At 51.2% G+C, this 16335-nt stretch overlaps 1 protein-coding gene across 1 annotated transcript in view; it reads left to right on the plus strand.

Moving 5' to 3' along the window:
* Nucleotides 1-8813: 8813 nt before the first annotated feature.
* The window catches only part of ZBTB16 (zinc finger and BTB domain containing 16), a 195535-nt gene continuing 188013 nt past the window's right edge, over nt 8814-16335 (plus strand). Inside the window, exons 1-2 of the mRNA XM_030837401.2 lie at nt 8814-9095; nt 12174-13531. Of these exons, the coding sequence (XP_030693261.1) occupies nt 12264-13531 (1268 nt within the window). The 5' untranslated portion in view covers nt 8814-9095; nt 12174-12263. The remainder of the gene's footprint in view (nt 9096-12173; nt 13532-16335) is intronic.

Raw genomic sequence — 16335 nt, forward strand, 5'->3', positions numbered from 1 at the left:
ATGGAGAGCCAGTTGGGCATGACTGCTATTTAACTCAAGGAAACCGAACTGCTGTGCTTAGCGTAGGTACATGCTAATAAACACTAATCAACACGTCATGCTCCGAGGTGAAAATTAACACCTCCCCCCGTACTCCCCACTTCGCTCTCTCTTTGCCTTCTTGCCTCATCCTAACCGAATAGATGGGATAAGACTGGGAGAACAGGGCTACAAACAGATGCTCGCAGCTACCGGTATGTCCATAATCACAGATCACCCTTCATTCTTTTCAAGAGATTTAAAGTTTATTTCTCACAGACCTTATAGCAAATATTTATAATAAGGCATTTTGTAAGGGGGAGAGTGAAAAGAAAGAGAACCTGACATCATTGCTAATAATAGCTAACATTTTCAGATATTTTATTGTGGCCAGTTACCCCTTGTGCATCTTCCTAGCAACTTTAGTGAGGTGGGTACCATTATTGTCCCCAGTTTACAGGTGAGGACATTGCAACTCAGGGGGTTTAAATAACGAACCCCAAATCACCCAGGACCTAGGAAATGGGAGGTGGTATTTGAAAACAGACCCATGTAAGTAAGTCAGAGCCCAAGTTCTCAGCCTTTTTGCTACACGGGGTATTTATTGGACAAAGGAGAAAGTGGAGGAAGACACAATCATTGGCTCAACAGTGTTCTCAGCTAGTCCTAGTTTTATTTCTCAAATGCTTGGATAGGTGCACATTATGATGCCTTCCCATCTGCCCTTCCCCACCAGCCATGCAGCTTTTCCGTCACAAATAAGAACTCAACTCTACCACTTGCCAAGTACTGCAGATACAGAGGTAAAGCCCACAATCATCTTTCTCCCCAAACTTACAGTCTAGTGGGAAAGGTAGCTAAAGAAAACTAGGTTCATAGGAAAAAGGGTGAACAAGAAGCTGTTGGGATCTTTCCTAGTTTTCCGCTCGGCCCTGTCCACACAGGATGCTCCGTTCTCAGTGGACCTACCCTACATGTAACGTAATTGTCAAGAGGGCCTGGAGTCAGCCCCTTGTCCCAGACCAGAATCCCAGTTCGGGCGCCACGGCCCTGCTGCTTCTGACAAATGAAACTAACTGTACTAATTAAGGTAATGCTAGCTACTATAATCAACAAACTCTAAAATATATAATAGCTAAAGACTAGGGTTGCCAGATGGAGTAAAAACAAAGACATCCATTTAAATTTGAATTTCAAATAATTTTAGTATAACTATGTTCTGTGCAATATTTGGGACATACTTATATTAAAATTATTCATTATTTATCTGAACTTCAAATTTAACTGGGTGCCTTGCATTTTATTTGGCAAGCCTACTCAAGACATCAAAGGTTTATTTCTTGTTTATGTAAAGTCCACAGTGGGAGTTCTCAGTAGACAGGTAGCCGCCCTCCAAGTTGTGGTTCAGGGATCCAGGCTCCTTCCATCTTGGATCCACCATCTTCATCACTCAGCTTTCAAGGTTTCTAGAGGCTCGTGGGGTCACGTCACAGAAAGGGCAAGGGCTTGGAGATTTCCACATGGGAATGTTTAGGGGGCATTCCCAGTAGTGGCACGATGGACTTCTGATCACAGTCCATTCATTGGCCATAACTCAAACCCATGGCCCGTACCTTGCAGCAGGGTAAGCTGAAATATGTAATCCAGTGTGTGCTCAGGAAGACGTTTGGAGAAGAGCTAGCCGGTCCCTGCCATACTGATTAATACTTCCTGTACTGGTGCCTCATCTCCTGTGCTAGTTCTGGACGCAGTCAGCAGTCCTCCACTCACTGAGGCCCCTAGCAGGAGATCAGATGCTTCCTCTCTCAGCCCTGGACTGGTTAAGTAACAGCCATTTGGGGTTGGGAGTACAGGGCCATTGTGAGAGTAATAGGCAGTATGGATTCATATCAACTCATTTCAATTCAATGCAATTTAATAAATATTTCTTAGTGCTCCTAGGATACTGAGAAAAGCTTGGTTCTAGGCCGCTGAGGGAGACATAAATTGAACTAGAACCCTGTTATACCCTCAAGGAGCTGTATACAGTTAAATGCAAGAGCTATCCTCAACCCTTACCTGTATCCCTTTGATTTTCAAAGGCAGGTGAAAAACCCACAGGGACAAAGAATTCTGCCCTAAATGTTAGGGTACAGAATGGTCCCTCCTCTCCCAAATTCCTCAAACCCTTGCTGTCTACGTCCATTCACTTATTCATGCATGTATGCATTCATTCAGTTAGTTCATTCATGAACATGTGTTGAGACCTACTCTGCTTGACAGTGTGCTGGCTCTGAGGACCGGGAGTGGGGATACCAAGCTGAACAAGACTGAGACCAAGCCTTCCAGAAACTCACAATGGAGGGGGTGGTCACAATGCACATAACTCAGTCACATACAAGGCAGATGGTGGTCAACACTACGATAAATGTTTAAACAGTGTGAACGGACTTATGGAGGAGGGAGACGTTAATTCTGACTGGAGGGTGGGGTAGAGATTATATCAAAGATCCAACAATGAACTTCCCAAAGAGATGAATGAACCTGCCCTGGTGAGGGAGCCTGAGTCAAGGTGTCTGGCTCAGAGCCCATAGCCACCTTCACCCACAGGGCATCCCCCAGTCTCCCACCCACTCAGCCCTAATGGGAAAAAGGCAGTGAGCTTTCCTCAAGGGAGAACTCCAAGGCAGTCTCTCATGTTATCTTAAAAATTCATACAAATTTGGAACTCCACTCCACAGGATACCAACGTTTGTTTTGCTGTAATAATTTTAACATGATTGGCTTAGATTACCTGTCACTGAGTAAAATCATTTCATCTTGTGTCTTGTGTACCCCCGACATACCACTTTTATTTGAAGAGTACCTTCTCCAGAAATTCCGCTTCCGAGAGCGTGGGACTGGAAGTTCAGTTTTCACTTATTTTATCCCTTCTCTTTTCTCTTTGTCAGGATAAAGGAAAGATTCTGCTTTAAGGACTCTGAGACTAGCCATATGTTTTGTGAATATACAACACTGTAACCATGGATGAAGCTTATATTAGATAAACACACTAGTTTTCAGATACTTCTCTCGAGTCAGGTGAGATATATATAGAAGGATGCAACTCGGACATGAGTTGTATTTCTGGACGGTGGTGCTTCTGGGGATGCCTTCAAGGAGCGTGACCCTCAGCCTGCAGCCCCTTCCAGGTTGTGTACGTAACTATGGCTGCTTCCTGTTGTAAAACAGCTGCCCTGGATTCAAATCTGCAACATTAAACACCTCACAAGTTAAACAGTTGGCTATTTACACAGCATAAGAAAATGTTACATACTTCCCTTCTTTCTGGCCTCCCCACAAAGAAATACCAAAGTGTTAAAGAAAACAAAAAACAAAAAACCCTGTTTCTGATGAGGGCCTGGGGGTTAATTTTCAGTGTGGCACCTGGGGATTTCACTGTGGGACTCCCGTTACTTGCAATGGGAGTCACACTGCTTCATTTCATGCACACAATACGCGCCCCTCGACAGCCACAAGATTTGAATTTTGAAACTGAGGCTGGTTTTCTCAGAAAAAATCAGATTGCAGGAAAACGCCCAAACTGCTCGGTGTTGGTCTGGGGCCTGTGTGTTTCTGCTTGTGTATATCTGAAAGGGAGAAAATGTCTTCCTCTTGAGCGCAAATGCCCCTTTCACAGACAACAGCATTAAAACATCATGCCCAACAGCTGACAGCCATGGGTACCGTGTCTCACCCCAAAGCTTGTTAGGAACCCCATAAAACCCGGCACATGGTTTGTGACACCAAGTGAAACACTGTGCTTCTCCATAATTACCTGAGCCCTGCTGCCTGTCATTAAGGGACCTCTCTTATTAAGCATCTCTTTTTTAAATGGCTACCATCATCTGGTCCCAGTGTACATTAAATCCCATTATAATTATAAACACACTTCCCCATAACATCCATTGCAGATTTCATCCCCCTCAGGGGATCTTTGCACTAATAACAACTCAGATTTGCTATTTGAGTTGACAACATTAGGTCCCAACACCATTTGCAAGATGTTGGGGAGAGAAAGAAAGAAGAAAAAGCTTTCTCTTTCTCCATCACAAAGATCTTGGGGTCACAGTGACCCAAGGCCTCTGGGGCTAAAAGAAATAACCCCTCATCTTCTCCCTTTGAAATGTCACTCTCTACCTTACAGAGGAGAAGGGCATACTTAGTACCTGGAAGAGATGCCCAGGTGTAAACATCACTAACCAGGTGTCCACGGGGGAAAAGGATGGCAATTACTAATCCAAGAAGCCATATTTTTATTTGGTTTTCTGGGCTTCACCTAACCAGAACCCACACATCACCTGTTTATTTCCCCTTCTGTTTTTTGGAGGCGGCATGAAAGGAAGTGACAGGGAAGAATTAAGTTAAAAAAAAAAAAAAAGACAAACCTAAGAAAACTATCAACATATGTACTGAGGGCAAATTTGACTCTGCTTAGGTTTTTTTTTTTTCTGGCTGAGCCTTGTGGCTTGCAGGATCTTAGCTCCCTCACCAGGGATCCAGGGATCCAGGGATCGATTCCAGGCCCCCTGCAGTGGAAGCATGGAGTCCTAACTACTGGACTGCCAGGGAATTCCTGACTCTGCTTAGTTTTTTACATCATTTGTATCTATCTAGAAGATACCTCAATGATGACCCTGCAACATTATAAGATACTTTGACTCCAAAAATGGACACCATAGGCTTGCTATGTCTTCTCCCCAAGTCACCAGTGGGGTAAAGATCTGAGAGTACATGCGACAACCTGGTGCATCTTCTGGTGGCAACCTGGAGTTCTCTATTGTGGAGGAGACTACTTTTTTTTCATTCAGGGCCTTCACCGCCTGCATCCCTCCCTCAAAATGCTTCATTCTTTCTCCATCACAAGGTTTTGGAGAAATGCACAGTGGCTGCTTCTCCCCCATAGGTAGGAGTCCTTGATTTTATTTATCATGATAGGAAAGTTTACCTTTCAATTTTAAAATTATTTTCCAACTAAGGAGCTGGAACAAAATGATTTGTAACATTTTCCTAACCCTCAAGCAGAATACTCAAACCAGCACAGTCACCTTCTTCCTGGGCACCTACTTAATTGGAGTTTTACTGTAATTCAAAACTCCCTCCTCAACTTTTGCCTGAGGTTTTTTTTTTTTTTTTTTCAGGCCACGCCACATGGTTTGCAGGTTCCCCGACCAGGGAGCAAACATGCCCGCCCAACACCGCAGTGGAAGTATGGAGTCCTAACCACTGGACCGCCAGGGGATTCCTTTGCCTGAGATTTTTGAGGAGGAAAGAAAGTGCAGAGATCTGGGCATCTAAGTCTGCTTACCTGGTGGCCTGATTCAATGGAGAACTGTTTGGTTCCCAGCTTGGCTGGCTGCTACAGAGACCTTGGCCTCTGTAGAGTAAGAGGAGAAGGGAAATTAAAAGCCCTTGTTTCCTTTTCTCCATCCCACTGGAGGCTGTATAATCTAGAAGTTAAGATCATGAGTTTTGCAGTTAGAACGGTCTGATTTAAAGTCTTAGCTCTGATATTTAATAGCTCTACGGTCTTGGGTAAGGCACTTAACCTCTTTGAGCCCCAGGTTTCCCATCCACAGAAATGGGGGAAAGATGTCCCTGCATTAGGAGAGTTATGAGGATTAAATAAAACAATATAGGTAATGTGTTAAGATTCACAGTCAGTGCTCAGAATGAGGTATCATCCCCACTGTCTCTTTCCCGTAAGATCGCTTTAGATCTGACATACCCTCCTCTTCCACAACCTGAGTACTGAAGGGCTGCTTTCAGCTGGAGGTATATGAGTAAAGAAGATGAGGGAATGAGAAGATTTAGCAATGGAATTCCACTCAAAGGTCAACTCATCTCTTCTTCTGTCTCCAAGATGACCTCTCTGTAAGACTGAAATCCTGCTTTTAGGATGTGTCAAAACTACTGTCCCACCTTCTCTTACCACACCCTTCAGGAAAAAAAGTAAAAAACAAAAACAAAAAAACCTACTACAAATATATAAACATGAGAGAGAGAGCAAAAGAGAGCATTTTTTCTGTTGTAATTTTCCATCCTGAGGGTTTTTAGCTGCTGCCGTAAGAAATCTCTGAACTGTGGATTCTCATCAGCCTTGCGGCTGCCCAAGGACATAGCTTTTGGTGGGGGAGCTGCTGCTGCCTTATCTGGGCCCAATAAACCTTATCAAACTTCTGTGCAGCCAGCCTTCAGCGCTAAGTGGAAATGCATGGAGCTCCATGCGGGCACTCGGCCCATAGCCTTGCCTTCCTTCCTCCTTTTTGTTACCTTCTCCACCTCTTAAATGCGGGCATTAATCTCTCTTTAACACTTACGAACAAGGGCTGGGCTTTGTAATGGGCTGAGTTTATGAAGCAAGGGAGATCTTCACATAGCGTGAATGTGGCATGGAGGTGGAGGGGGGCGGTCCAGGGCCATGGAGGGATGGTTCTTTCTTTCCCATTGTTTCCAGAGAGTCTCCCTTTCTCTGATTTGAGGATCACTAGGAGATTAGATCAGGGGTTAGTTGTGTGCTTCTGCTACTGCACTCAGGAGGGGCCGGTAGTAGGTGGATGTGGACAGCGAGGCAGCAACCTTTAGCAGGTACCATCTATAGGCAGAAGCGCAACAGTTTAATGATTCTTTCTTCTTTCCATTTCCCTGGTGAGGCTCTAGGACTGTCTTCTCTCCTTATACCTCTCTCCTCTTGCTCTCCTTGCAGACCAGTTCTTTCTTTCTTTTTTTAAAATGGAAGTAGAGTTGATTTGCAATATTGTACTAGTTTCAGGTGTACAGCGAAGTGACTCAGTTATACATATATGTATATTTAGACTTTTCCCATTATGGGTTATTACAAGATATTGACTATAGTCCCCTCTGCTACACAGTAAGTCCTTGCTGTTTATCAGATCAGTTCTTTCTTCTTTTTTATTTATTATTATTATTTTTTGCATTTGGCTGTGCCGCACTGCCCGTGGGATCTTAGTTCCCTGACCGGGGATCGAACCTGCATCTGCTGCATTGGAAGTGCAGAGTCTTAACCGCTCAAGTACCAGACCAGTTCTTTCTTAACTTTCTTTAAATTCCTTTCCTCTTACAGACTGCAGACCTTAGCTAGAAAAATAGTCCTTTCATAGATTGCTCTTTATTGTTAATCTAATACCCAGGGACTGGGTGTTCCCAGGCTCCTGTTAGACGTTGCTGTATTCTCTTCTATCAGAGGATAACTAACTCCCTTCCTTCACTTTCAAGTGGCTTCTCACAGGTCTTCCTCTCTCCCATGACTCCTGCAGGTCTGAGCACTTTCCCTGCGAGCAGGAGACAGGGGCGATGTTTGCTGGGATGGAATCGCCTGTCTTTGGGACTACCCCATTAGCAGCTCTTGTGAACTATCAGTTGTGATGTGAACTCCAGCCAACTGGCCTTGTGAGGCTGGAAGTGGATTTTTGCCTCTAGTTGGCTTCTGCCACCTTCCATGACCCTTCAGTTCTTGGGGCCTGACTCTTGGTCTGGGGCAGTGCCAGAGGTGCGCAGCGGGATGCGATCATATGTGAGTCTGGCGCGAAACTTCTGAACCACCCCGCGTGTCAGGGACTGACAGAGGGGGCTCAGGACTCAGTGCCTGAAGACCCACCCGGCTTGCTAAGACTGTACGACCTCCAGGGCTGACTGTCCGGAGACCCAGGGAGGGCGCTTTCCACCAAACCTTGACTGCCATTAGCTGGCAGTCAAGGTTTGTGCCCAGAAGAGCGTTTCCCACCTCTTGTCTCCTACCTTTGCCAAGCTCCAGGGAAAGGGCAGAGAAGGGGGACTCTCCGCAGCCCGCGGGAGGGCACATTGCTTCTGCTCGCTCTACCCTGGGCTTACTGACCTCAACTCCACCCTCTTAAGTGGAGCAGCTGTCTGAGAGGAGCCACTTCTGGGGGCCTGAAGCTTTTTCAAGCTTTCACTCGCCTCCTGAAGACTTTGCCCTGAACTGACTGACCGCAGTTCTCGGGAACTGTTTCCAGCCAGGTTCCGGGTGGGGGTGGGGGGTGGGGCGAAGCTCAGGAAATGCTCACGACTGAGAGGGAGAAAAGTTTCCCTCGGGACTCGACCTTGGCCTCCAGGGATCGTGACAGCTAAAATGGGGAGTCTCCCCTCGACCGTAGATCCCCGCCCACCCGCTGGCACCTGGTCCACCCGGGCCCGCGAACTCTGGATGCTCAGAAGGCCGGGAGGCACAAAAGGCCTGGGCTTGGGGCCCGGGAAAGCGACCGTCTAAAACCGATGGCGGGGTACAGGGGATGCCGCCCGGAGCCCGGAGAAAATGTTAAAGGAGAGATGACACGCACTGAATGGGGCAAACTTCGGGGCCGGAGACCGAACTCCGCGTCTGGCGCAGCAGGGGAAAAGAAAACCCGTTTCCAGTGGAAATTAAAAACATGGGGTTGCATGTGAGGGCTGCTCCTCGCCCCTCACCTCCACTGCCCCCACTAAGGGTTCCGAGTCCTTGGCACTCCTCTCCACGAGCTCCTTCTTTCCTCTCGGCTTGGCCGGTGAGCGGCGGCCGCCAGCGCCCCAACAGCAGCTAGATGTCAGGCGAAGCCTGGAGCGCGACGCGCGGGGAAGAGAGGGGAGGGAAGGGGAGGGAAGGGAAGCGGAGGGAAGGGGAGGGGAGGGGAGGGGTGGGGCGGGGAGCGCGCGCCGGCTCGGCCAGTGCGGGGGGGTGGGCGGGCTGAGCCCGGGGACAGCGCGGGAGGGGTGAGGAGGGAGGAGGGAAGGGGGGCAGCTGTGGGCAGGGAGCCGGGCTCGGCCGCCAGCACTAAAGATGGAGAGGCGCCTGGGCCTCGCAGGGGAGGGGGCTCGGCGTTGACGTGGGACGCGGCGGAGGCGCCGCAGCCGGTGGTGATTTGCTAACCTCACAGCACAGAGGAGTTGAGGGCGATGAGAGCGGGTACTGCGAACTGCCGGGCGATGCCGCCGCTGCCGCCGTGATACCGAGAGCAACAGTTCCCCAGCAACACCCCTCCCGACACAGGCACACCCCCCCAAGAGGCACGCACACCCACCCCACAGCGCCCGGCTCGACAGTGGTGAGTGGGGGCCCGGGGAGGGGCGCACCGCCCAGCGATAGCAGCGCGCCGGGGCGCCCCGGGGCTGGAGAGGTCTGGGAGGCGCGCTCGCTTCGGCCACTCGGCCGCTGGGCTTGTGCCTTATTTTATTCGGCTTGTTCCCTTCCTGCTGCCGCAGCCGTCGCCAGCGGCGGTTGGGGGTCGGCTAGAAGGGGGATCCCTGGCTGTCAGCTTGGGCGCAGCTGCCTCCCCAGCCCTTCCGCTGCAGGGCACGGTCGGGGTGAGAGGTGGGAGGCAGAGCGGTCTGCGGGGGCTGAGGGCGCAAGCAGAGGGTTGGGAATCAGGAGGCTTTGTACCACCAGGGGCCGGTGGAGGAGCCGGCAGCCGGTGGGTGCTCATATGTATGCCGACCGGTGCGCGGGCGCGAGATAGGGCTGTGGTTTATTTGTGTGTTTATTCGCCCACCGACTGGGAAGCTAGAATCGGAGGATCCGAGGAGTGGATCTGGGTGCCAGGGGAGCAGGACTGGGAGTCACTTGGGTTTTGTTTCTCTTTGAAAAACCTGGTGGGCTCTTTTTTCTTGATTGGACTTAATCCCCCCGGTTTTGGAGGGAGGGGCTCCGTGGCGGAGCGCTGGAGTGTCTCCAGCGCTCCGGGCCCTCCTCGGCTCTCGGCTGGACCGGCCGTGGCGCCGGAGCTCGCTGTGCGCTCCCGGCCGCGCTCGGTGGGTGCTCGGCTCTGCACCTGATGCGTTCGGGATGCCTTTCCCACCCCGGCGCGCCGGCAGCTCGCTCGCACAGCCCCTGGAAACACGCGCTCGAAATGCGCACTATCTCGCCGGCCCGCGGACCCACTGGGACGCACAGACGCGCTCGGCACCGACTCGCTCGCCTACTCCCCGGGACGCCAGCAACGTGCCTGGGCCGGGCGCGCCGGCTGCTGGCGCCACCAGCTTGAGGCCGGGGACCTTGCCCGTCGCTCACTGGGGTCATGGCCCAGGGTCGGAGAGGGATGGCCCGCAGATCCCTTCTCGCTTTTCCTCCCACAACTCGCTGTCGGGCTTTTGTGCTTCCACTTCTCCGCGAGGCGGGTCCGCCTTCTCGCTGCTCTCGCCCAGGCGTCCGGCCCGCCCGGACTCTTGCCTTTCGTCCGGGTCTCTTTCGCTTTCCCTCTTCCTTAGCCCGGCTCCCTTTCTCTTTGCCGTCTGGCTTCCCCGGAAAAGTTGCTTCCCCAAGTTTGCTGAAGTCGTCTCCAAGCCTCCGTGGGGACGGCTGGGAGCGGGGCGCGGAGTGGGGGGCAGTGTGAGAGCGCGATCGATCCCCAGAGCTCGAGCGGGTTAGCGCCGGCTTTCTCCCGCGCCGCGGGGCTGGGCGCTGCAGCCAGCGCCAGCCGGATCACGGGCGCCGAGCCGCGGGTGGCGGGGACGGCTGACCAGGGCGCCCTGATTTCCCTCAGGACCCACGGAGCTTGTTTTTGGGGAGATATTCGGGTAGCCCAGCTTACATTCTTCCGATTGCTCCCTCCTAGTTCTCTGAAACCACGAAGTCTGCGGGGAAGCGCATGGTGGCAAGGCGCGGGTGAATGGTCACCGCTCCCACCCCCTGCCCCACCCCCACCCCATGGCCTCAGTTCCCACCCCAGGGTGGGAGCAAAAGTGTCTTGATTAGTCGTCCTGTTAACCCTTTCCGAGTAACATTTGCGGCTCTGGAGCCAATAGGGTTCCTTTTGGGGGCGGAGGCCAGCAGTGTTCCAAGAGCGAGCAAGAGCCCTTGCTCTGCGTTGTTCCCAGTTCATTTCACTGCAATACTGGCCACAGCTAGGCAGAGGCTGGGAGGGACCTGGGCCTGTGAGGTCTTTCTGACACTCTTTAGACAGGTTTGTGAGTCTCAGAGCCCTGTTACCGATCCCAAACAGCGCTTTGGGAGAGTCCTTTGTCTCCAGCCCTGTTTTCCCTTCCTATTCAATGTAACTCCCATCATAGGTGCTGGTGCCAGTATCACTTCTCGCACCTCCAAGCCATTAACAGTATCACTTACTGCTCCAGGTTACAGGACTTGCCCACTCCTGGGAGCCTGTGGGGTACACTTGGAGTTCACGTTCCCAGCATGTGCACTGCTGGCTTTAGGGGTGCATGTTTCCTAGGACCTCTCTATAGGTCCTTCATGACCTAGCCTACATATTACAGATCCTCCTGACTACTGGGCACTTGTGGGCAGGGGATAAGTGTGCCATATTATATAAGTGTGCACATGTGTTAACTCTCTCTCCCTCTCTGGCTGGTGCATGCACACGCAGTCGAGATTTTGGATTACACACACAGTCACTCTGAGGTACCCATGGGCAGTGGGCAGAAGTGAGCCAAGCTAGTACATGGGCCACGTGTGTGTCTTTCTCTTAGTGCCTAAGGAGGCGGTCAGGGCATGGGTTCATCAGTCCTTTGCAGCTCTGAGAAGAGTGGAAGGACAGAGGTCCAGGAAGGCATTGGCTGAGGGTGAGGAGGTGGGTGAGGAGGGTGAGGAGGAGAACCTTGCCCTTAGATTTCTGTGGGCTGCAACTCCAGGCTGCTAGCCCCAGCTAGGCTGGGTTTTGCTCCTGGGGCTACCACGGTGAGGCAGGATTTAGAAAAACTTTGTTTTCAAGATGAGGTTTGCTGCACAGGGTGTTGAGAGTGAAACTGAGTGCTTACACTGACTAGAGGAAGGGGTTAAATCCTTATTCTTTTAAATTAAGTGCTGGGCAACTTCTCATAATCAGTGTTGGCTTTGCATGGGAGCCCCCCACCCTCAGACTTAAAGAAAGCCCAAGACTCACAAGACTCTACTGTAATTTTCATTTTATTTTATCTAACAGATGTCATAGAGCAGTGAGTTGGGCATGTGCTCTAGCGGAACCTTCTCTTTACTCTCATCATCCCTGGGCCTGTAAAGGCAGACATGTAGATTTCCAGGAAGCCACTTCCGCTCCATTAAAATCTCCAAGACTGTCTTGCTGCAGGTTTGGGGGAGGTGCTAGTGTTTGAATTCTTACTTTTAGGGACACTAGCTAACCTTCCTTTTGTTCTTGCATCTCTTTTGCCTCCTTCCCCCTCTTCCCCTTTAGCCCTCTCCACTGGCCCAGGAAACCCACCCTGCCCTGCCACGCAGAGCCAGGAAGGAAAGAGAGCCTCATGCCTAAGCCTCGGGGAGCACCATGGATCTGACAAAGATGGGCATGATCCAGCTGCAGAACCCCAGCCACCCCACGGGGCTCCTTTGCAAGGCCAACCAGATGCGGCTGGCCGGGACGCTGTGCGATGTGGTCATCATGGTGGACAGCCAGGAGTTCCACGCCCACCGGACCGTGCTGGCCTGCACCAGCAAGATGTTTGAGATCCTCTTCCACCGCAATAGCCAGCACTATACTCTGGACTTCCTCTCTCCAAAGACCTTCCAGCAGATTCTGGAGTATGCGTACACGGCCACGCTGCAAGCCAAGGCGGAGGACCTGGATGACCTGCTGTACGCAGCTGAGATCCTGGAGATCGAATACCTGGAGGAGCAGTGCCTGAAGATCCTGGAGACCATCCAGGCCTCAGACGACAATGACACGGAGGCAACCATGGCGGACGGCGGGGCCGAGGAGGAAGAGGACCGCAAGGCCCGGTGTCTCAAGAACATCTTCATCTCGAAGCATTCCAGCGAGGAGAGTGGGTACGCCAGCGTAGCTGCTCAGAGCCTCCCTGGGCCCATGGTGGGCCAGAGCCCTTCCGTCTCCACCTCATTTGGCCTTTCCGCCATGAGTCCCACCAAGGCGGCAGTGGACAGTTTGATGACCATAGGACAGTCTCTCCTGCAGGGGGCTCTTCAGCTGCCTGCCAGGCCTGAGGAACCGACTCTGGCTGGGGTTGGGCGGCACCCTGCGGTGGCCGAGGTGAAGCCGGAGATGATGCAGGTGGATGAGGTGCCCGGCCAGGACAGCCCCGGGGCAGCCGAGTCTAGCATCTCAGCCGGGATGGGGGACAAGGTTGAGGAAAGGGGCAAGGAGGGACCCGGGACCCCAACTCGGAGCAGCGTCATCACCAGCGCTAGAGAGCTGCACTATGGACGTGAGGAGAGCGCCGAGCAGCTGCCGCCTCTAACCGAGGTTGGCCAGGGTCCCCCAGGCCGACCGGAGCCCCCCGCGCCCCCTGCTGAGAAACACCTGGGCATCTATTCCGTGCTGCCCAACCACAAGGCCGATGCCGTGTTGAGCGTGCCGTCTTCGGTGACCTCGGGCCTCCATGTGCAGCCCACCCTGGCTGTCTCCATGGACTTCAGCACCTACGGGGGTCTCCTGCCCCAGGGCTTCATCCAGAGGGAGCTGTTCAGCAAGCTGGGGGAGCTGGCGGTGGGCATGAAGGCAGAGAGCCGTACTGTCGGGGAACAGTGCAGCGTCTGCGGGGTGGAGCTTCCTGACAACGAGGCCGTGGAGCAGCACAGGTAGGCCCCTCTGTACCCATCACCCTGACCCTGAATTTCTGGCCTTGACCCTGCCTTCAGACGCAGCCATTCCCGAGGCCTGGGGCCTGGCTCCTCTGTTGTCTTTGCTCTTTGTGAAAAACCACCTGTGGGGGGACACTTTTCAGGTGTGGTGAGGGGGCCTCGGTCTTTCCTAAACACTGGGGAACTTACGCGCCCAGTTTCTTTTTTAAAAAAATATGATTTTATTTTATTGATTTATTCTTTTGGGCACGCTGTGCAGCCTAGAGAAATGGCAATAAAAACACAAATAAACAAATGGGACCTAATGAAACTTAAAAGCTTTTGCACAGCAAAGGAAACCATAAGCAGCTTGCAGGATCTTACTTCCCCGCCCAGGGACTGAACCCCACGCCCTCAGCAGTGAAAGTGCAGAGTCCTAGCCACTGGGCTGCCAGGGCATTTCCTGTGCTCAGTTTCTTACTAGGCTCTTTCCTCTCTTTTTGGCATTTGGGCTCCCATTTTTCTTTTCTTGCTGTTGGGTCTGTTCTCCTTTTCCTGGAGTGACTCATCAAGTGGAGGGAGGGAGAAGTGGGGTAAGGAAGAAGGGCCCATGGCCTGGATCTGGCCACGTAGCCAGGTCTCAGGTACCTGAGTTCCCATGTGGTGGTTCCTGCCAAGGTAGCCTGTCTGCAGCTCTGGAGGATGGGAGGGGCTGGAGGCTGCTTAGATCACAAGAGCAGCTGCAGGTTCCAAACGTCATTCCTGGTGAACATTCATCACCAGGAACGTTGCTTCCTCTCCCTTCTCATTCTTTGTCCCTGTAAACACATTTCGAGGGAGTTGATTTAAATTCAAGGGGGAAGGATGGGTAGGAGACACATGGGTTTTGCAGCGTGCAGCCTTATTCTTAACCCCTCCCTACTCACATTGAATTAAATACCACTTTGGGCTAGCATTGGCTTCCCTCTGGCTTCTGTTTCTTTCTCTGTGAAATAGCTTTTATGACATGCCTGGTTCAGGTGCTTTTCATGGAGTCACGTTTTTCTTACAGCCGTTTTTCCAGGTGGATGACGTTCTTTTACACAGGAAGGTACTAAGACCTTTTCCCAGGGTCATATAGATACTGAGGCAGAGCTGGATTCAGATTCAGGTCTTAACCCTCTTGCACTTGGCTGCCTCTTGGAGCCATCAGTCCTGAAGAGGATCGTATCTACAGAACAGCGGATTTTGAAAATCGCTTATCAGAAGTTGAGTAAACACATAGGGAACCTGTAGTGAGTTCGGTGTTCATCTGCATCTGTCGTAAGGATATGCCCATCACATTACCCTGGGTTCCTGGGTCAGGTGAATGGTGTCAAGAAGTCCAGTTTCTCTTGCCGTCTGTGATAACATTTCCCTGCACACCCTCTTGCCTGCTGTTTTCCTGATCTTGGGTGGATTCTTCACTTTTGCCCTCTTCTACCCTCCCCCCATTCTTCTGTTGACTATTCAGGAGCGGGTGTGAAGGAGAGGGGGTGGGGGCATGGAGGTGGAGGCTTTTGGCGGTCATCTGATTACCCCAAGCTGAGCTGGAACCTGCTCCAACACCGCTTAATGGGGGGCTCTGAGACCTACCATGTGGAAAGTGCTGCTGAGCTAAACATAGCCGATCCTTTTCCGGCAGGGTGCGAAAAGTAACCGCCACTAAGGTGTGTCTTCGTGATGTTTGTACTGCTCAGAAATAGACCGAGGTTGTGTTTGTTTTTGCTCAAACTTTCCTAAAGAGGAAACCCTCTCCCCAAACTTGACCAGATAGATGATCATCTTCTCCGGATGCGAATTATTTCAGTTATGTGCTATAAGAAATGGGGTATAGTGAAAAGTAATTTAAAAATATATATTTATTTATTTATTTATTTGGCTGTACTGGGTCTTAGTTGCGGCATGCGGGATCTTTAGTTGCAGCATGTGAACTCTTAGTTGTGGCATGTGGGATCTAGTTCCCTGACCAGGGACTGAACCCAGGCCCCCTGCATTGGGAGCGTGGAGTCTTAGCCACTGGACCACCAGGGAAGTCCCAGGAAAGTAATTTTTTAAATTGAGGTATAATTGACATGTAACAGCTTCGGGTATATACAATGTAATGATTTGATATTTGTATATTTTATGAAATGATCACTATGATAAGTCGACTTAGTTAAAATCCATCACCGTACATAGGAATTTTTTTCCTTGAGCACTTTTTTAAGATCTGCTCTCTTAGCAACTTTCATATATGTAATACAGTATTGTTAACTGTAGTCATCACGTTGTGTGTTATATCCCCAGGGCGTATTCGTTTTATAACTGGAAATTTGTACCTTTTGACTACCTTTACCCATTGCTCCCAGCCCCTGTTCCCTGGAAAGCAGGTTTTTTTTCTGGCTTCTTGTTGGGTCTTGTTTGCTTCTTTTTACCTGAGAGGGCTGCAAAAGCTATTACTCTCCCAGGGGTTCCAAGTTCCCATTCTGTGGGACCCTTGTTCCTCTGGGGAGAGGTGGAGGGCTGGCTGCAGTCTACCCCGTCAGAGCATGGGTGGCAGAACTAGCCGTATAGAGCAGTGAGAGCTTGGCAACGTTGTGGAGCTGTCTTGAGCCTTGTTTCACTCTCTTTAAAATGCAGGTGGTCTGTAGGGTGGGATGCTGAATTAACGAAGTAGCATCCAGAAATCCCTGGAGCTGTGACTGGCGCTTAGTAACCAGGAGGGTGAGGAAGGGACCCTGAGACTTCCATGTCGCCTGGGTCTCATCTCTGCATCGCCTCACCTGGCTCTGTGTTCTAGTGTGTAGTGTCCACAGCACTGC

This window comes from Globicephala melas, chromosome 8 (genome assembly GCF_963455315.2).
Source record: "Globicephala melas chromosome 8, mGloMel1.2, whole genome shotgun sequence".
NCBI classification, from domain to species: domain Eukaryota; kingdom Metazoa; phylum Chordata; class Mammalia; order Artiodactyla; family Delphinidae; genus Globicephala; species Globicephala melas.